At 43.2% G+C, this 21,201-nt stretch overlaps 1 protein-coding gene across 1 annotated transcript in view; it reads right to left on the reverse strand.

Annotated features, from left to right (window-relative positions):
- LOC137780044 (adhesion G protein-coupled receptor A3) overlaps positions 1–21,201 on the reverse strand; it is a 150,067-nt gene that overhangs the window by 78,328 nt on the left and 50,538 nt on the right. The window contains exons 11-12 of the mRNA XM_068568367.1: positions 20,809–20,970; positions 20,222–20,458 (exon numbers count right to left, since the gene is read on the reverse strand). Coding sequence (XP_068424468.1) covers positions 20,222–20,458; positions 20,809–20,970 — 399 coding nt within the window. The remainder of the gene's footprint in view (positions 1–20,221; positions 20,459–20,808; positions 20,971–21,201) is intronic.

Below are 21,201 nucleotides of genomic sequence, written 5' to 3' on the forward strand. Positions count from 1 at the left end.
GCGTGGTTTAGGCAACTAAAACACGCTGTTAAGGATCAAAAGGCATCAGGGTTTGTCCTCAAATAAGTACGCCTGTAATGTAAGATACAGATGTACGGTAGCTATTTAAGCCACAGGTTAAATAGCCTACTTGAAGCACATTTAGTGTTCATGCTGCCTATTTTTTAAGAATCCTTAATTTTGTCACTTTGCTTCGAATGCAAAGTTGCAAATTAGCTTTACTGCTTCACAGCACAAAACAGCTGCCAGAGCTACCATTGTTTCAGAAAAAATTACACCTTGTGGAACGTTGAAGCCAATTCCAATAATGTCAGCCTGAATACATCGTAATGCAAGGCCAACGCAAAAAAGGTACAGGTATTTCCCAACCAGGATTTTAATCCTGCCAATGCGAAGAGGGCTGTCAGCTACCTTATGTCATCAGACAGCGGCAAAACAATATGGCTGGAGGCAGCGTGAATGCAAAGTAAGCCAGCTAACGAGATGAGCCGAGCTGCTGGCAAATACATACAGATGATCCCTCGTCTTAGGATTCGAGTCGGGCGCCGTGCATAGAAAGAGTTGAGAGCTCCAGTGTGGATTAGCGGGGCTGGGAGTTGCTTATGCTCTTCAGGAGAACACAGAGCAGCGCCACACTGGATTACACAGCTGGGGAAAAGGTTACACACTTCAATGCGCGTGAGCGAGAGAGAGAGAGAAAGAGAGAGAGAGAGAGAGAGAGAGAGAGAGAGAGGAATGAACAGGGAGAACAAGCATCATGGCAGCAAAGATAATTAGAGGCGTCTACCTGCGCTTTCTCTGACAGTACGGGTAGACAGGTGTTCCCACACCCACTGGAAATATTGTCAAAACCCGAGCTCTGTTTACTTGGACAGACGACGCACCGTTCTGTATGCGCTGCGTCTCTCCACTCGAGGCAGCAAAACACACCGTGCATTTATTGTAATTTGGTAATTAGTGTGCGTCAGACTCTGGTTTTAATTAGTAGCGAGAAAGAAGTTAATCAGCGCGGCCTGTTGCTCGAATGCGATCTGGATTGCGACCAGGCATTGTAGTACAGGCGACGATGTAATTGTGCTCCTAATGAACACAGACAATGCGGTAATACCATACCTGACGTAAAAGATGTGGTCAAGACCACAAGAGTGTGACATGAATCAAATAAAATAAAGTCCAGTCTTTGAGGGTCAAGCATGAGAACAGAAGATTAAACACTAATAGAAAGCATTCATCTGTATTTTACTAATTGTCAACATGCCCCATGAAAAGAGTAAAACCAGTAGGTATTGCATGTGTGTCAAAACCTGACATATCTTTTCTCTCTGTGCTGCTTAGCTCCATTGTTGTCGAGGAACTATTAAAATCACATCAGTGAGCCACACTGTTGCGCCGGGTGTTACATTCCTTCATTACCATAAAAACACAGACACCCAGTTTATTACAAAGTCAATCCCACATCCTGCTGCTGTGAATGTGTGCTGGCACGCCAGATCAGCAGCTGAAAATAGTCCCCGACAAAACACAGCGCAGCATTTACTGCTGCGGTGGACGTTTGTGCCAAGTGTGGAGAAACTTGCCTGAGGCGTTCCCGAGGTATCGTGTCCGGGAGAATGGGACAGGCGAGAAGCCACAATGACCTCCGACCCCCTCCAAATACAGATATGAAACGGACAACCCCAAAACAACCCCAAAACAAAACACCTCCGGTCATGAGTGTCGCCGGCGCATAGGCATAAAAACACCAGCTTTTATCCTTTGAATAAATGAGAGCTCAACAGCTCTACGACCCATTAGATTGGATAAATAAATGTCTTGCGCCTTAAAATGAAATCTCCAACAAGGTTTTTTTTTTTTTTCGCAGGCCGTTTCCATCCAGATATCTCCAGGATTCGAAGGCATCTGGATCCGAATAACGACTTGCAAGGCGTAAGAGAAGCAAGACGTCTCGCGCCTATACAGAGACATGTAGCGTAAATGTAGCGCAGGTTGAACACAACTGAGCAGAAATGCACTGCTGAACTTAGGTGTTTTGTTCCGGTCACTGATCCTTATGGACAAAGCCTGGAGACTGGATGGTGGAAGTCAAGCGGAAGCGCTGTGCGATGCGTGTGTCGTAGATCCCGCGATGCAACATGGCCCTCTGTATGAGGTATGGTGCCACATGGCCGAGAGGACTACGAGTCGGGGGTTGGTTACACAGATGTAAAGTACTGTAGTCGGCCGCTTTTGGAAAGCTTAAGTTTAAGATGTTTTAAATCAGTGTGATAATTTGAATCGGCCGTATTTGTAAAAGGTATTTCAACGGATGCTCGACATTTCTGTGATCTCAAACTCAGTGATACCTGCAGTTGGTTTGCTTCGCCTTTAAGCGCAGAATCTTTGTTTGTGTTTTGTTCACTTAGCATCATAATTAGACTCATAGCAGTGCATGTAAACAAAAGTCCATGGGCTCAGAAGTAGCTCATTAACTGGTTGGAGTTTGGCTGAGCTGTCATCTCACCAAATGCAGAATCAAAACAAATCTGATTCCAGCCCCCTGTAACTTTAATCCATGTACCATGGATTTCACACGGTAGTTGGTCTTCAGTTAATTTTCTAGAGTTGTGGTTTCCAAGAATGAGCAACCGGCTGCTGATGGTAAATATATTTATTTTCAAACCCCAAAGAACTCAGAGTTTCAATTTGTCCAGATTAAATTCTCATTCCTCAAAGCAGAATCTCGAAGACGGAAAATGTAAACATGCTCACTCCAAACCCCAAACTTAAGAAAGTTATCCAGCATTCTCGCTCTAAATGCAGCATTTCAACTTTTGCCATTTGTTTTTTTTCAAATGCCAGTGACTTACTCGGTTTTAAGCACGTTTTTGAATCGCTTGAAGTGCCACGTTCATTTCTGAGGATGTTCACAAATGGTGTTTCAAACGGAGGACGCAGGTGAGAGTAGGATTCCAAGACAATTTAAAGAATGATGTTGTCCGTCACAGGGCCCAGTAGATTTATGACACTCATAACCATGGATGTGGATGCAGTCGTTGTGACGTCACACATTGGTTTGCGGATTGCGGTTTTGAAGCCTCGAGTTAGGTATTTTGGCGGTCGCCATCTTGTTTATTCAACCATTGAACAGAGGTGACCATTTTTTGAGATGTAATGTAGAGATGACAAATGCATATGTATAATTATGTATCAGGGCTGCTCTTGTGTCGACGTACATGGTTTTGAAAACGTTATGTGTGCTTCTTTTATACCAAGATGGATTGGGGATATGAGCATTGTGAGCAAACCAAAATGTAGAGAAGATGTTGAAGACATCAGTAAACAGACTTGTTGTCAGTGAAAACACAACCATTGCATCTGTAAAAAAAGAAACATGAGAGGATTTGTCAAAATAACTGGACGGGAAGATGACACGATTGGCCACGATAAAGAGCTTTTGAAGGGGATTTTAATTCACCACGCTGCCATTTTCTTCACATCACTTGTGGCAGAACTATGCTTGTCACTGATTACGCACACTGTATATTGCTCATAGAAACTGGGAGAGCACTTTTTGTTTAGCAGATGGGATTCAATCGCAGCTGAGCTTTTGAATTCGAGCTAAAATTACATATCTTTTCCTGGAAAAATCTGGTGTGTTTTGGCTGCTTTTCTTCTCCACACAAGAAAGATCTCACTAAAATTTGCTTGGACGACAACCAGACTAAGTCCTGAAAACTAAACTAAAAGCAGTCTAAATTAACCAAATCAAACATTTACACAAATCAGGGTTTGTTTGAACTGTATAAAGTGGTGTATAGTAACAAAGTAGAAATACTTTGATAATTTGTTACTTTGGATATCTGTACTTTAATATTCATATTTCTGTTGACTTTTACTTTTACTTCACTACAAATTAAAAAAAACAACTCTACATTCTCTAGTCCAGCAGTCCCAAACCTTTTTTGCGCTATGGACCAGTTACGTTTAAGACAATATTTTTACAAAACGGGTCCCATCTCGGTACGTCTGCTCCGTAACTTAAACCTTTATGTCCAGTCTAGTCCTTAACTTATAACCCGCTTCACATAGACAAGATGTTGAAAATGGAAGCAGGTTTTAAGAGCTTTTTTGGCGATTTCAGGATACTCTGCCTTGGTTTTAATCCAGAACAAAGAGTTTAAACAGACTTTTAAGTTTCATTTTTAGGCTAATGTATCACGTAACCTCCTGATATGTGTCAAGATGTTCCATCTAAGGTCACGAACAGCCGGATGTATCCGGTCATTTTTCAAAATACAACATCTTTCCGGCCTTGATGTTTCTTTTTTTTTCATTCATTTTTTTTCAGGCAGAATGAGCATACTTATATACGCACTGTTACAAGTCCTTCATAGTGTCATATTGCTTTTTGGGGAATTATGATAATAAGTTCATAGTAGATGTAAAAATATACTTATGTACAATATATTGTGTTGAACATTGTCGCTTCTGGATGGATCACACCCAACACAACTCCTAGACTATGGTCATGGTGGCCACTGCACTTAAAAGAATAAACTTCATAATTTTCAAATGCTGACCCTTTGCTTTTTTAAGTAATTGGAGGGTTAACCCTCCTATTACCTTTGGGGTCAAATTAACCCCCTTCAATGTTTAACATCTCTAAATATATGGTTGACATCGTTTTTTTTCTTCATATTTCATAACTTTTCCTAATTGAATATGTTTTCAATGTCCTGTACACATCAGTGTTCTTTGGGGTCAATTTGACCTGTTTGCTGTTTTTTACAGTGTAAAACAACATTTTACACACATTGGTTTTGGTTGTTTTGGATGATATATGATATTATAACATACAATTGTATAATCTTCAGAAAGTTGTAGGGTCATAACCTTACTTAATAGCATATACTTGTACTTTTAATACTCAAGTACGTTTGATATCACAAAACGACTTTTGATCCACAGTAGAGTAAATATCAGATACATTAAGACTTTTACGCAAGTATTCTCTAATAGGTGACTTTTACTGGAGTCATTTTCCAGTAAGGTATCTTTACTTTTACTTAAGTACGGCTTTTGGGTACTTTATACACCGCTGAGCGTATGGTACTGAACATATATCTGATGTGGTCGGTAAAAAAAAAGCTTCTTAATGGGCCCACAGATACATTCAAAACCTTGACTACGACATGAGTGAAAGGCTGTGTGTGTTTGTAGCCACTCTTCCTGAATGAAATACACACACACACACACACACCACACACACACACCACACACACACACACACACACACGTTTCGTTCAAAAATAAGCAGCTTATATTGTTTCGGTAAATCCAAAATTATGGACACTCCGTGGGAGGACTCCTAACTGCTATGCCAAGTTTACAGCTTTGCACAACGCAGTAACAGATACAGTAGGGGGGGGGGGGGTGAAAACTAGCGTTTCCACATGAGGAATAACAATAATTAGAGCGAAATATACGCAGAGAAAGAGTGAAAGATATCCCACTGTTGCGAGAGGAGCACAGTGTTACTGTAATTATAACTCATGAAAGCCGGTGCTCTTGCAGCAGATTCCCTCTGAGCAAACACGTGTGGTGCAGTAAAACCCCAGTCTCGTTGATCTAAGAATTCTAATTGAGGGAACGGTTGAAGCTCCGCAGATGGTGTAATGTGCAAACACACCACGGAGCAATTAGAAAAAGGATTTTTTTCCCCTCTACTTTTCACAGGTATTAGAGGAAACTGTTTCCCCAAAACATGGAGCTGATAAAAGAGGGAGGGGAGTCAAAGGAAAGAGTGAAGGCGCAGGTGGAGGAGGTAAAAAAAAATGTGTGAATTACCTGGGAAACGACAGATGTGCTTTTCTTAAATATGTGTGAACGTTTTATTTATTTTCATTTAATTAATCAAAAAGACGAGGATGTTTGCTCCCCATTCACGACTTGGCAAACCGTCACAACCGCTTTTGTCTTTGTGCATTCCACGCGTGTCTAAAGGTGCAGGTGCAACAGCCTTTCTTCGCAAGCGGTTCACAGCAACATGTGGAAACAGTTCAACGTCAACCAGCAAGCAACGCAGGACCTGAGGTCTAAAAAATATTTGATAGGAATACACAGCCCACGAAAACCTGCGCTTTTCTCGCACGTCCCCACGGCAAAATAAGCGTTCAAAAAAAGGGGAAATTCTTGATGAATTGAACAAACTTGGGGCCATCTCTACTTCCCAAACATGTGCATCTTCTTTAAAATTGTGCTTATTTAAAAACACACACCTGCATAAACAGTTTCCTGCTCGCTCAGGCTGCTTCTGGTTTAAATAGTGAGGTTTTAGCAAAATATGCACGTGTTTGGGAAGAAGCGAGCGTAAGACTGGGTGAATGAGACTTGGATCTATGAGTTGTGTGAGTCTGTAAAGAGACGTATTCATGTAGTTTTGCTGTGGTTGATGGTGGTGCCTTCCCCAATTTACTTCAATTCATCAAGGCCTTTCTGTGTTTTTGATTTCTTGTCACCGCGGCGCCATGCAATCAAAACAAGGTTTTCTTCAACAATTCAAAGTAACACAGGAGGTGAGTCACTGCAGCCAGTACTCTGGCACTGTAGGTTCCTGCAAAACCAAGTGATGGAGGGCCACCTGTCTGAACCAAAAACATGTTTCATAAACACAATTTATATCAGCCTCGTATCACGCTTGCAGAAATGCGCAATGCAATGTAGCTGATGTTGTTGAATGTTGATTGTGAAACTACTTGGCTGAGGTTAAAAACATATTATAACCATTGTAAATTGTTTTCTAAATGATTTCTGTTCACACGGCAACCCTCAAAAGCGCATATCAAATTCCCGTGCACTGGGCAAGCGTGTGACGGTGTAAACAAGAAGCAGATTTTCTACACACTGCAGTGTGTTTGGTTGCAGTAAACACTGAAATTGCAAAAATTGGGACGACGAGGTCAAACTGTATAGATGTAGCTGCTGTACTAGTGGGCCAATCTCTTGTGGCATTAACAAGGACGCTTGCGGTGAGAGTCTATTTTAAAAAAAGGACTCATTGCAGGTATCATTGAACTTGTCCAACTCCACTCGTTGTACTACGCAACATTCTCTGACCGAATGCAAAAATCTCCCCATCGCATGTATCCTGTGGTTCACAGAAAGTTAGGCTGCATTTTCCCTGAGCGACTACTCATCGATGTACAAATCTAACAATCAATCACAATATTTTCTATCGGTGAAGTATTCCTTTAGGTCCTTGTGTAAAGAACGGAAGCAGCTAAAAAAGAAAAAGAAAAAACCCTCTGAACCATCTTTTTATTTGCGAAACAGAAACTTTTCAGATCTATAGACGGGCTTTGGATGCTGTCTATCATATAGCCTTTCCAGCTGTTCGACGTCAGTGTGCAGGGATGCTGAAGGTTTACCACGGCTCTCTGTGTGCGTCTTGTGCGGTGGCATGCCACATCAAGACACTCAGGTGTGTATTCTTGCTTTTAGCTGCCTCAACACGGGGCAACCTGTTTTTACAGCATCCTAATGCATTCATTTACTCTAATTACCCCACATCGTGCAGGATGGAGGGTGAGAGGATGAAAGCAGCTCAGAGTAACACAAGAGGCGGCGAGGAAGGGGGTTGTGTGTGAAGCTGAGGCCGGGAACAGCGGAGACGGATTGCAGAGGACTCCCCGCTGCTGCATCCCACCTTTGAGAGGAGGCGCCAACTGTAGGACATGAAGGAGGGCAGAGGGAGAGAGAAGAAAGGCGGAGGGAAGTGGGAGTCAGCGGAGCTGTGATTTGTAGACCAGAAGCAAAAAGGTGGAAGATGAAGCGGGACAGGACAGATTAACTAGCGCACGGGAGGCAAAACTCAGCCAGTTGGCTCAGCAGTAACTGCTTAAACCACATGAAAAGAGCAGGAGGAGGAGGACGAGGGAGGGGAGGATGGAGAGGAGGAATGGTGAAAACCAGTAAAAGAAAAAATACTTGTTCATTTATCTTTTCTCATATGCCAAATATATGTTCACGAAAATCTGTATTTGGGCATTTAAAAAAAAAAATCACCATTAAATCCTATTTTTTGCTTCTTTTCTGTTAAATGGTTTCAAATGTTTGACGAGTCATCCTGCACTCAGGGGCATTTCCAAAGAAAAAAAAAAGCAATCATCCAGTCAAATGAGACTTTAGGCCCAGTAGCTACTCACGTCGGTCATGGAGCAATATATAAAGGGGATAGGAAGAGATGTGTTTGGGTGTAAGTGGGAAAAAAGCTTTGTTTCATGATGATGATACAAAACGACGATTTGTTGCCGCCGGGTGAGCGAGAAGGGAGTTCAGGCCTGGGTGCACGTTGCTCTGCATGTACCACCCCCAACCCAGTGACACACAGTTCATCTTTCATCTCTCCCTCATCCTCACATCCTGATCTCACAACAATCAAGTCTAAACTCTAAGCCTAAGACATGTTTTAGCAGCCCAATCAAATGCCTGGGATTTGACTTAAATTCTTCTTGTGATTGTACGCTGCTCACATATTCCATATGACCGCAAAATACGTCGCGGTGCAGAAGCTAAAGACGTTCCCACTCTCCTTTCACTGGGAGCGCAACATTTGAACCTTGTGTGGAAGTCTTTAACTAACATCCAGCATCGAAAAAAATGATTCTTTCTTTTTTTATGCATATGTCTGAGAGATAATGAGACAGTGGAAAAGGGCAAGAGATCACACCAGTGTGGGAATATGAAATGCTGGAATGGCTATTGGTGTCAGGATTGGAAAATGCCAATGCAGAAACATGCTTCTTTATGACTGGAGCGAGGGGGTCAAGTAAGTGGCAATAGGAGGGCAGGGGATGATGAATGCCATCTGACTGTCATGGAGCAGGAAGTCCAACTCACGACGAGGCCATAATGACCCAGTGTCCTGTCACGCTGGAGGCCCGGTTAACTGGCTTTGGAGATGAAATGTCAGCACGGCAAAGCCATTTAAACAGCTGGAATCGGGAGATGCAATATTCAGACTTATACTATTCATCCAGATAAAGTTTGCTTAGCGCACATGGGATATTCTTTTAGCAAAGTCTGAGCTCAAATTCGGAGGGAACCATATAAACAGCTGGCAGAGGCCCAGTGCAACAGGCTTCCAATGCTGGCCTGGTCTTCTAGTGCTGGCTTCGTTTGCCATTTGGGGAGAAAAGATGTTGCTCACTCACTCTCAGAGTTACACTGGGACATGAACCATATTGCTGCTGTTGGCAGAAAGAAAAGCAAACTTGCATCAAGTGAATCAACAGCCACTTTCCAGGAAAACAGCCTTGTTCTCAGAGCGAAAAAATATTTACATTTCACTCCGATTAGCAGACGTTAGGGTTTTCTCAACCGATAGACGACCATGGAATTCACCACAAGTGAAGTACATAAAACATAAACCAGCCGAGGTAGAGGTGCGCCTGCCTGTGTACCGGCTTCCCAGAATGTTGCGGAAACACGGCGATGGCAAATACAGCCGACACCATCCATCCCCATCATCATCATTACCGACACTTTCAGGGGGCGCCGTGAAGGCACCACGGCGCTCCTGCCTTCATTAGCGGTTTAATGAGCCACGAGGGACCATCCTTTTACCCCGTCAAACAGAGGCACAGCTGTCACAGCAGGACCAGAGTACCGGGCTCCTTGTCTGGTTAACTCCAGCCACTGTTCAGTCAAATAGAGCGAGAATGTCATGTGACTGACGGGTCAGCTTCAGCTGTGTTTCTTTTTTGCCCCGTCGGTAGTAATACCGAGATGTTGGCATGTTGGCTTGTTGGTGTGTTTGTGGGCGGTGTTGGCTGCTTCTGAGAGTCTAACGACTCAAACTATTTTAGCTCTTGAATGTGGATATACTGAAGAAAATCTAATCATATTAATATATAAATATTATATTATTAGTGTATATGTGCCTAAATGTAATGAATTTACGTCATGTCACGATTGCCTTCAGTTCAATACCATTTAGCATGATATGTTGGCTATGTTGGATCATTATATCACTATATCATGACATCTGGTCCTTCCAGTGGAGTTGAATGTTTTGATAGAGATTACAGCATGTGCATACTCTGGCATTACAAAGGTCTGGAGATGATCTTGGCAAACATTACAAAAATAAAAAGCCTTCTGATTCAAAACAACGTTAACTTCCTGATCTTGTTTGCATATTTCTCTCTTCTTTTTTAACGAGTATTATTTTACCAAAAGTGTATTATATTCTTCAGAACCTTTCATGACAACTGGACACACAAAATAATAAATAATGATAATATAAAAACCGAAACATACAGGATTTGTTGGCCCTTTGTCTGCCATGTAACCGATCCCTGCAAGCCTTCTGACTTTGAATGGAGTCGACCCTCTGGCCCGTGAAATCAGAGCCTACATTTCTCTCTACTGACAGTTTTTCAAAATAGAAGCTATTTAAAAAAAAAGACTTCTCTGCTCATTCGAGGCGATGCTGTTGTGAGTGATGCAGGTTTGCAGTGAGGCTACAGGCAGGGGAAAATCTTTACCATACTCTCTTTGACACGATTACAGAAGACACTATTAAGATGCAGATGCAATGTATAATTGAAAATGACCTATTTTTCAAAGGATTATTCCTCCTGAAGCGGTGGGCAGGCCGGAGCTGTCGTTTTTCTACAATCAGCTGTCAGGAACGAGGCTGGCTGAGAATGCGGCGGAGCTCGCCGGATAAGGCTGTCGCACAGCACACAGAAAACGAGATCTTGGCTAAATGTATAAAAGCAAAACAAAATGTAAAAAGAAATAAGGACAGTCAGTGATGAGCAGATGTCTCTTCATCGGAGCGCTGCAGAGTGAGGAGGAGCATGTACAGCAGTAAAAGACCGCACTGGACAACACAGCTGACAAAGAGGCTGTTAACTGCTGCATGATTCAACTAAAATCGTTTGATGAAATAAACCAGAGGAATTGGGCGAGAAAGGAAAGGGAAGGTGTGAATGCTCATTGACGTAACCTTTCTGGGACGACTTGTCCTGCACCTTCAATGCAGGAAGTAGAGGATGAACTCCTCTGCTGCTCTACAAAGGGAAACAAATCTCTGTCTCTCATTCCGTGGAAATGGATAGAAGTCCCAGAGGCCTGCTGATCTCCAGCCACTGATAGGATAATGTTTCTTTCTTTCTCATTCTCTTGCTCCTCGTCTCACTCTCCCTTTACTCCCTGCTGAGTGTCTCGACCTCGCTCTCCACTTCCTGGATGCACATGTACGTCTCTTAAGCCCTTAATTTGTCACATTTTGCCGTGTTGCATTCTTTTTTTCTATTTCAGTTCTCTTTTTGTCTGCTGGCCCTTCTCCTCCTCCTCTTCCTCCTCCTCCTCCTCCTCCTCCTCTCAACTGCCTGCCTCTCTTATGATGTGTTTAGCATTCAAGGCCTCTCACTGCTGCATCACAGGCCTGTTTGTTTCACCGAGCTGCAAAGGGAAGAAGAAAAAAAAAAAAAAGGAGAAAAAAAAGAAGTAATTCCTCGAGGGACAGAGTAAAAATTTCTATGCGCCTTCTCGCTGTGGAGCGGAATGCATCTGCATGGATCTGCCGCCACACGCATACGTTTGTATGCTTGATATTCACATCTCCGCCTGTGCACGCGAGCGCAACGCCAGCATGCATACATGCATATTTTCACCTTGGAAGACGCACACAGGGCATGCTTGCATGCTCTCAGACTCAAACATCCACCCACATGCACAACGCACCCACTCATCATCATGAAGCACAACATGAACCAATAAAACCGAAACACCCATGTAACGTTAACGCCCGTTGCCATTTGACTCTGAAGCCTCACTGCGGTTCGACACCCATACCGTTGACCTCCGGTCGTCTGCACGTCAAATACGAAGGGAGGATTTCCTCCGTCCGTGGCCCCTCTGCACGGAGATGCAGGGTCAACGAGCTAATGAAGAGACCTTGCACTGCTCGCGTTAGCGCTAAGTACTCTAAATCCTCCGTAGCTTATTAGATGGGTTGTACACAACGCATTCCCTAACTTATTCCAATTAGAGGCAAATTATTAAGACGCTACGCATTCGTAAAGACGGCACATTTACTGTATCGGGATAAACTGGGTCATGTTTGGTTGTCTTAGATGCCTGTGCTGACATAGAGGATTTACTGTGCGGCAGCTCGCGGCTCAGTTCTGCTGCAACAGTGTCCCCTGATATAGTGTCTTAACCTGGAGGGCGGCTGACGCACACACACACATCCGAATACATCCTCACATCCACATACACACCCCCTTAAATAAAATGTAAAAAATAAAAACCACACACCCACGCAGAACCGGGTGGTTGTAATTAAAAAGCAGTGGAGCTCTGTGGAGCAGAGAGAGGCTATCTGAGGAGAGATGGGGGGGAGACGACACAACCCGTTCAGCCTAAAGGCTTCCACTAATTACCTGTCAATGACAAGGAAGGGGGAGATCTAAAGTGGTAAATATTGTCCCAAACTGTCATCCTCAATGAACCATACACTCTGCAATTCACTTCAAGGATAATGCCCACTGACTTTGGTAAATGGGAAGAGACGCCATATGTTTGTGTAATTTAGCCGTAATTGGTTCCGAGTCTGTTCCAAACAAAGTGACAATGTGCTATTAAGCAGTGTGATACCGACTAAAAAGGTCAGCCGCCAGACACGCAGCTTTGAGGCAAGATGCTGAGAAGATGTAGGGGGGAAAAACAGGTGGCGAGGCAGACACCGGATTTGTTGACGTATACAAATATATCTTAAATATGTGGATTGAGATCATAACTGATGGCTGTGTAGAACGGGTCAAGAGAAAGATCTGAGTGTGTCGAGACCAAGAATAGACTCCATCAAGATCAAGACTTTGAGAGGTTGGGAACAAGACCAAGACCAGTGTATTGAGAAAAAGTCCAAGACTTTGCAGGGTTGAAACCAAATAAGCTGTTGAACTAAACAGCTTGCGTAGTGACTACTTCCAAGGCCTGCCACTGGTATGTATAGTGTACGTGTGTGTATGTGTAAGTGTGTACCATGAGATTATTTCTCTATTCTGATGTAAATATCATGAAATATGATTCCTGTACCTCAGAATCTCTGGAAGTTGTGATGGCTGGGAATCAATTTGTAAGAGTATTTTTAATACTTAAGTAAAACCCATCCAATTGCTTCACAAATACCCAGTGATAGCTGTCAATCACATACATCATACATACATACATACATACATACATACATACACACACACACATATATACCTAGCTTTGAACAAACCCCCTAAGTTGACATGTTTCAGCTCAAACTCATAAGAAAGAGTTTTGTATCTGTGCCAAATATTGGTTCACAAAATTCATGCAGAAAGGGCTCATATTTCAAATTCATGAAACAGCTCAAAGCTAAGTTTCAACTGTGTGTGAAGACATAGAACGCATATGGTTTCTGATGGGGACTTTTTTGGGAACGTTCAAAAAGCAAAGCGTTCGCTATGTCAGAGTTTCCCCTACCAATTAGGTTTCAAGCAGACCTTTGAAACAGTATGTGCTAGATAGGAATCTGCAAGTAAATGCCTCAGTGACTATAGGAAATGTGTGCTCATTTACATATACTACATTTGCGCAATGTTGTAATATTAATAATGTGGGTGAGAAACGCCATGCGCTGCAATGTGACAATAAAAACCTTGCTGGAATCTGCGAAACAAAAGATGTATGGGTTTGATGTGAGAGGTTGTTTGATGTGAAAATGTCGAGCATGACCACCCCACCAAGTTCACTACACCCAGTCCAAAGAAAAAACATTTTAAACTGTGTTTGAATATGTTGCTGAAAATTTAGCCAGGATTAGAGAATGTCTCGTCTTATTCAGGGAAGTATAGCAAACAGATAATGATTAAAACAGTAACATTTCTTTGGCTTATCTATAGACAGAAAATCATGTCAGTTGGTTTTGTGTCATCAGCTAAACTCAATAAGAGAATCTGCCAGGTGGAGAGACAAGTCTCTTTTTGGTTTGATTAATGTGTGCCCTTCATACAGACACACAGGATTTGATGTATTTTGGCACGTTAGCGACTTGGCTCTCGGGATGATAATGTCCATTGGTTGACCCACTTTGGTCTGAACTGGAATATCCTAACGACTGACGGATAGATTGCTATGAAATGTGGTACAGCTGTTCATCCTTATGACAATTAATCTTTACAACTTTGGTGATTCACATGCTGTTTATCTATTTACATCAACAGGTCAATTTGGAGTGGCACAATGGTATTTTGTCAAACTCTATTTGAAATAAATACTTTCACACTGATTTTCTTTTTTCGGTATGCAGAGATTTTTTTCCTTTGCTTTAAAACTGTGATTAAAGACATTAACCAATCACATGATGCGGCTGTGCATGTACAAAAGAAAAATAAACAGAGGTTCCAAAGTCCAAACTAAGAAGGTTATTACTCCCTCCAACTTTTCAAAACACAGCACAGTTTTGGACATGAACTATTTGCAGGGGTGTATTTAGCGTTTTGGTTTGTGTGAAGGCCTTTGCTGTTGCTTCTACCGAGCCTGGACACAGCAAGACGCCCTTCCTCTGTCACACAAGTGTGAGGACATCTGACCTGCACGTATAGAGTGAAGATGTCCGCACAGCTGTCCCCCAACACCAGGTGGCTTCAGTCAACATTAAAGTCTTTCCAGAGAAGAAGATCTAAACTCGGATTTTTCTTCTGTGGTATTTCGGTGTTTGCTTGATGTCTGACAGAGAGTGACAAAGAGACATTGGGAGAAAGAAGTGGAGATGACACATAGTCCAGACCAAACGCGTTACATCAGACTACTATTTAATTATTTACCCTGAGAAGAAAGTCCCCTCATTCTTTTAACCTTCCTCTATAACAATCTGACAATGTTTCTGTGGAAAAACAGAAAGTAAATCAGGAGACAAAGACTTTCACAATAGAGTGCATTGAGTGAGGCGCTGATGTTGTAAGGCTGTGTTTTATCACACCGCTCTTTGGCAAGGTGTTGGCACAGTGGGCCATATGCTGTGTGTCTTAGTCCAGTTGGACCCAAATGGCTCTAAACGGTGCTGAGCGTCTGCCAGAGTGAGACGGAGAGCAGATCACTCAGCCATTCAGCCAGCCACACGAGGACGGAGGGAACAGCCTGGAAAAGGAGCCCAGTTTATGGTGAAGTCTGCAGGTTTTTTAAGGAGCTGGCCCATTAATCACTTTTAAAGCCCTTCTTAAAAAGTTTGCGTGCCACCGTTATAGTTAATGACACTCAGGCACCCAACCGCTGCTGCTGGCAACAACACTTGAGCTCTATGAGGACATGTTTGTCAACTTCACACAAGCTTGGACTTTCACTTCACTTATATTTTGATTTGCTGTATGTACTAACTATTCAATGACAATTTAACCATTAACTAATTCATTAATTGTAGAAATGCATAGTGTATAAAGATACAATAAGCAATACTATTATCATATTTATCATAGCAATAAATTAAATCTTTCATATTTTGTGCCTTATTTTTATTTATTTATTTTTTACTTTAAGGTTATTGTAATTCTGTGTTAGGAGGACCGAGCAAAATAAACTTGAATAAAACTAGATTTATCGCCCCGAGGTTGTATGCCTCCACTAAGTAGGCAAGTTGCCTTTTGCGTCCATATTTGTTCTTTTTTTTAACCTACAACTGTAATAATTGACAAATGCATTCTTAAGTTATGGACAGAAAATGTCTTTTCTGAGGTGATGTTTGATTCTTTAAAATTAAATCGGTGCATCCTCGAGGGCAAGTAGAGGCTTGTCAAGGCGTTTTCCGAAATATTGCATTGAATGGGACGGACTTGAGGTCACAGTGACCTTTGCCCTTTCACCGTCAGATTCTCCTCCGGGTAGTCCGGGCGGACGTTTCTGCCAAATTTGAAGAAATCCCCTTAATCTGAAAACATGTCGCTGGCGTGAAGGCATAAAAAAATAAAATAGAAAATTAGATTCATGATTATGTGATGACATCAAACTAGGATTCATTTTTCCCAGCTTAGACCTTTTTTGGTCTGTCTGTATCTTTGTACTATATCCCTTGCTTGATAACAAGCGGTGGAGCCGCGTGTCTGCTCCAGCCTTCACAGTGTGCTGTTAAACTGAGCAGTGGTAGACAGACTGACTGATGAGTCATACGGGAGTGTGTGTGTGTGTGTGTGTGTGTGTGTGTGTGTGTGTGTGTGTGTGTGTGTGTGTGTGTGTGTGTGTGTGTGTGTGTGTGTGTGTGTGTGTGTGTGTGTGCGTGCGTGCGTCATTTGCATTTATGTCCGAGCTCCTGATATACCAATTGTATTGAGTTTGAACTGTGAACACACATGCCGCCGCGATGGTGGGAGGAAAGTTAGCTCCTTTCTTCAATCTCAACTCCGAATGGCTGCTCATTTGACAAGATATCTCCTACTATAATATCTATAATGTCTGCCTCATTCTGGCTTTGAGTTGAATGCATCCTTTTTAACAGGCTGGTTGGTGTATAAGCTCCCCTTCATCCTTGAACTTAACACTGGCTTAGGCAGCCTGCTGCGAGAACCACAATTATGAGATTTGTCTCAGCTGAATGATGTGCGGTTTACTTATTGTCATGGCAACACACGCACTTGATGCTTTGAGCATTCAAATATATGATGAGGAAAAATGTGAGTTGAGTAACCCACAGCGTGTTTGTCCACACTATTGAAAGGCGTGAGAAGCAACTCATTATGATGCTGGGAGATAGGGTGAATTTCCTGATGGCAAGCTATCTTGAAAACTTTTCAATCCTGACTTTTTCTTCTCATAGTTTGAACAAAACTAGCAGAAAGAGTTCAATTAATCAATTCAGATTAGAGGGATCCATTTTTTTCTTCTCAAAAACGTCGTGTTAAGAGTGAAGCATGGTCGAGAACCACTCGAGCAAAAGGCCACTGCAGTCTGCGCGCTCAAATCATCGCTTATATTCAAAGCCCAAACTGCACCAACTTGCACACTCCACATCCTTGGGTCCCCAGCAATACATCCACCATATGCTAAGTATAAAACACACACACACACACACACACACACACACACACAGGGATTCCTTATCATTCTTGTCAGATTCAAAATCACATATTCCTTAAAACAAAGCATTTCTCCACACATGAGTCTCATGCATCATGCAGGATAACACATAAATATGTTTCCTTTTAATATTGCATCCAGCTATTGCATGCCACAGCTTGAGCCAGGCGCTCACCGCCCAGCTGAATCTTGATTTTTGCATTATGCAGTTAAAATTGTATACTCATTTCATTTCAGTACGTCGCACCCACAACTGCTTTGTTTAATTTTCTGATTTGCTTACTGTGGTAACATGAAGGAATAGATAATATGTGCTTTAGTGAAACGGAGGTAACCATAGTTTTTGTGTCTATGTGAAGCTGAGCGGAAGCTCAATAGGGAAGACCTCTATTTACTGAGCCACAACCTCTGTGAGACAATTGTTAAAACTGTCATTTATTTTTCTGCTGCTTTTTAGTTTTTTTTTAGTGCCAGACCACTGCAACCCTCCCCCACTCCTTCTCCTCTGCCCCAGGACTACATCCATCCAGATCTTCATCTGGTCGAACATCACTCGGGGGTATTCCTGTATGGGTCATCCTGCTATGGATGAGTTATCTGATCCACCAAAGACTCCTCCCCCCCCAACTGTTCCTGTTGTACACAACAAGTCCTGTTTGACATTAGAATTTTACAACAACAGATATCATGTACTGAATATGTGACATCAGAAGTTAATGAGTGTCCTACAGAGTAACTTAGAAGTGTCAGTGGTTTGAATATTTGTCAAAATATTGGGGGTCCGACTCCATCTGATTCTGATGCAAGTTGCCTGTGATTGAGAGCATCTGCTAAAGTATTCGGCCTGAGAGACCTTTCCCATTATCAATAATTGAAAAAGTCTTTCCCACATGCCCTGTTAAGAGTAGAGAGGGGGTGGGGGGGTACCTCGAATAGATTAGAGCCCTTTTATAGGTTGTTGAAGTCCCTTTCATCTCCCTTAACTATTACAATTAAAGTGCTCTCCAGCTCTTCACCCCACAGCTGTTCCAGAGGAGCAGGAGCTGTGGAAGCCGGGCAGCACGTAGGTGCGAGAGTGTGAATTGCCCTGGGAGGGCGAGTTGTATTTATTCTGCATGCTAAATGAGCTGGAAACAGTATTCCACTTCTTCACCTCACGCTTTTCATCAAAACGGATGTTCATTAGCAATTGATGGTCCCACTTAGAGTCAAACAAATCAAAAAGTGGGGTATGCTTTACAGCGGGGCTACCTTGTGATGTACAGGTCGCTGTCTGTGTTTTTGTCTTACAACTTCAACCCTTTCATAGATCACAGTCTCTTTTCACTTCATGAAAGTTAATTTGAACCTTTTGGTCGCATAAAAAGGTCTGATTTAGCGTTCTGTTGCTGCCTCTCGGGTCACTGCCGGTTGTACAAAAACAAGATGGTGACGACCAAAATGTAGAAATCAAGGCTTTTAAACGAGTGACGGTGACTGTTTTGTATACAGTCTGTATACAAACCAATGTAACCAATGAGCAAAGATTATTTTTTTGCTAGGCTGCTTAAAGAGAAATACTTGATCTTGAGACGGGGCAATGAGTACACATTCTCCACATTTGCCTCGCAATTTGACCACTCCATCTGAAAATCATCAAGCAATGTGTAGTAAATTAGCACAGCGGCCTTTAGAAATGCCCTCCATGTGTTACAGCTGACTTAGCTGATCTTCCAGCAACGCATACATACATCATATATTTTTTAGAATTAAAAGTTATTTCATAATTACATTTTCAAATAAACTACATGTATTATATTTATTTGTCCTAATTAACTTATTTTTTCATTGTGCAAGCGCATGTCTTTCTTCACGTCTGTTCCTCAGCTCAGGCCAGCAGCATGGCATGCTTGACAGCTCGTTAAGTTTAGCTCATCCAATCAGATTCCACCTTTTGTTTCTCTATGCGAGAGTAGTATCTGCTAGCATTAGGGACATTGTGATTCGTCACAGGGCCCGCGTGACCATTAACATGTTCTGTCATTGGTCAGTGAAGCTAATATCTCAAACCTAGAACCTAGAATCTAAGGATATACAGATGACCCCTTTCCCACAGTGGGTTATGTGCATCTGGTGAGTGAAATGTTGATTGTATTACACCGCAATCAGCTGTTAAACTAAACAGCCGGCATTGGTACCAAATCCACGGCCCATCACGGACAGACAGACAGACAGACAGACAGACAGACAGACAGACAGACAGACAGGCAGACAGACAGACAGGCAGACAGACATGGCCACAAGCTGGAACGAGGAGCTGCTTGACACACGTCTCAGCAGAGACAAAGAAGAGGAGGGAAAATAAACAAGCACTTTGATTCAAAGACAAAACACAAACCAATGGCTCCGATATGCATTAACATGGACTGACGGGATACGCTCACATGCACGCTGATGAATTCACCAGCGTGCGAGAGGATGCAATGTTCAGGACGATGCCACGTCAGTTGAACGCTTCCCCGCCATCTGCAGATTCAGAGTGACCCTCTCGTCTGATGCCGCGGTGTTTTGTCTTTTGGAATGGCCACAAACGGAGGCCGCAACTGATTTAAAGTGACAGGAACGCAAGGCCATCTTATTCATCACATTGACTCCCAAATGACTGTTGTGTCTGCAGGCCCTGCCCTCGCTACAACCCCACCTATCATGGCTGATCTATGGCATGCCGACAAACCCAAACGAGGTGTCACCTTGCCCGGGAAAAATGGGCCGACAACAGACTTCCGGGCGAGTGGTAATCCTTCCTGCATGCTTCAACTGTGTGGCACTGGAGAATTCATTTTATTGTGCCCATGAGCTGCTGCATAAGCTGCTCCCCCCCCCCCTCCCTCTCACGTTTTATTTCTCTCACAGTTAGAACATCTTCTCCTCGTCTTCTCTCACTCTTACATTTAAAAACAGTGTCAGGAAATACAAGTGTGTGGCCTTTCCAAAAAAAAAAGAAGAAAAACCCGCTGGGAGTGAGAAAGAAAAGCAGCCAGAGAACACTGACCTCGGGCGGGATTCGGTGGATTTTCCGCCAACAGAGGCCGGCAAAAGAACGGAGCAGCATATTTTAGAAAGTTTCACACCATTTATTAACCGGTGCCCCTACCTTGCTGAGATGACTGGCCGGTGAGCCGCTGTTGTTGACAGTGTGGCATTTGAAGTTGAGCAACGATTCCCCGGCGGCATCGCGCTCTCGCGCCGCGGCCTTGTCGGCGCGGGAGCGGCTCTCAGCAGGGGGGGAGGGGGCGGAGGAGGGCGAGGGCCGCTGGAGAGCTGTGCAGGACAAGCCGAGGAAGTTAGACGGTCGGATCAGAAAGGCCTCCAGAGCGATGTTCGCAGATACCTAAGGGGGGTGAGGAGGGAAGAGGCGGAGGAGAGAGGGTGGGGGGGGGCAAGAATTAGTAGGAGTTGGGTGGCGGCGGAAGAGATTTTTATATTAGTCATTAAGCAGATGCTTTTATCCCCAGCGACAGCAGAGAGGAAAAATAATAGACGGGAAGCGAGAAGAAACAAAGGAACCAATTTATCTTTCTCTTCCCTTATTCAAGCTACCTGCTGAAGCCAAATTAACTTCTCATTATCCGAGGCTGCAAGAAAGAATAAAAAAAGGTAAGGCTTCAGGACATTTAGTCAGATAATCAACTTTCGTCCCGGTGAGTGTTAGCGGGTGTCTTCAAAAGTCCCGCCGTGTACCTTGGAAATGGCACGATTGTCTCCGCTCAGCGCCAGGTCCGCGATGCGCTCCACGCACTGCACGATGCGAGTGCACGCTCGGGCCTCGTTCTGCGCCATCCACAGGATGTGCTCCTCCACCAGCATCATGTTGCTGGCGACGTCGGATATATAGTCCCCCAGCTGTGGAGACGCAGGCAGACATGTGTTCCAAATGAAATAATGAACGGAGACAACGGCACAAGCTGTACTGTACCAAGCTCGCCTACACACACACCACACACACACACACGAGGAAGCAGACTCATCATGCACATCAATCACATCCGCAACAACAGGCACATTTATAATCTCCAGTCAGAATTGGGAGGGAGGCAAATGGTGGCTTCATTCATTATAGGGAGATTTAATTTA

The sequence above is a fragment of the Clinocottus analis genome, unplaced genomic scaffold, assembly GCF_023055335.1.
Source record: "Clinocottus analis isolate CAN_PGR_092001 unplaced genomic scaffold, fCliAna1.0.p SCAF_8, whole genome shotgun sequence".
Taxonomy (NCBI): domain Eukaryota; kingdom Metazoa; phylum Chordata; class Actinopteri; order Perciformes; family Cottidae; genus Clinocottus; species Clinocottus analis.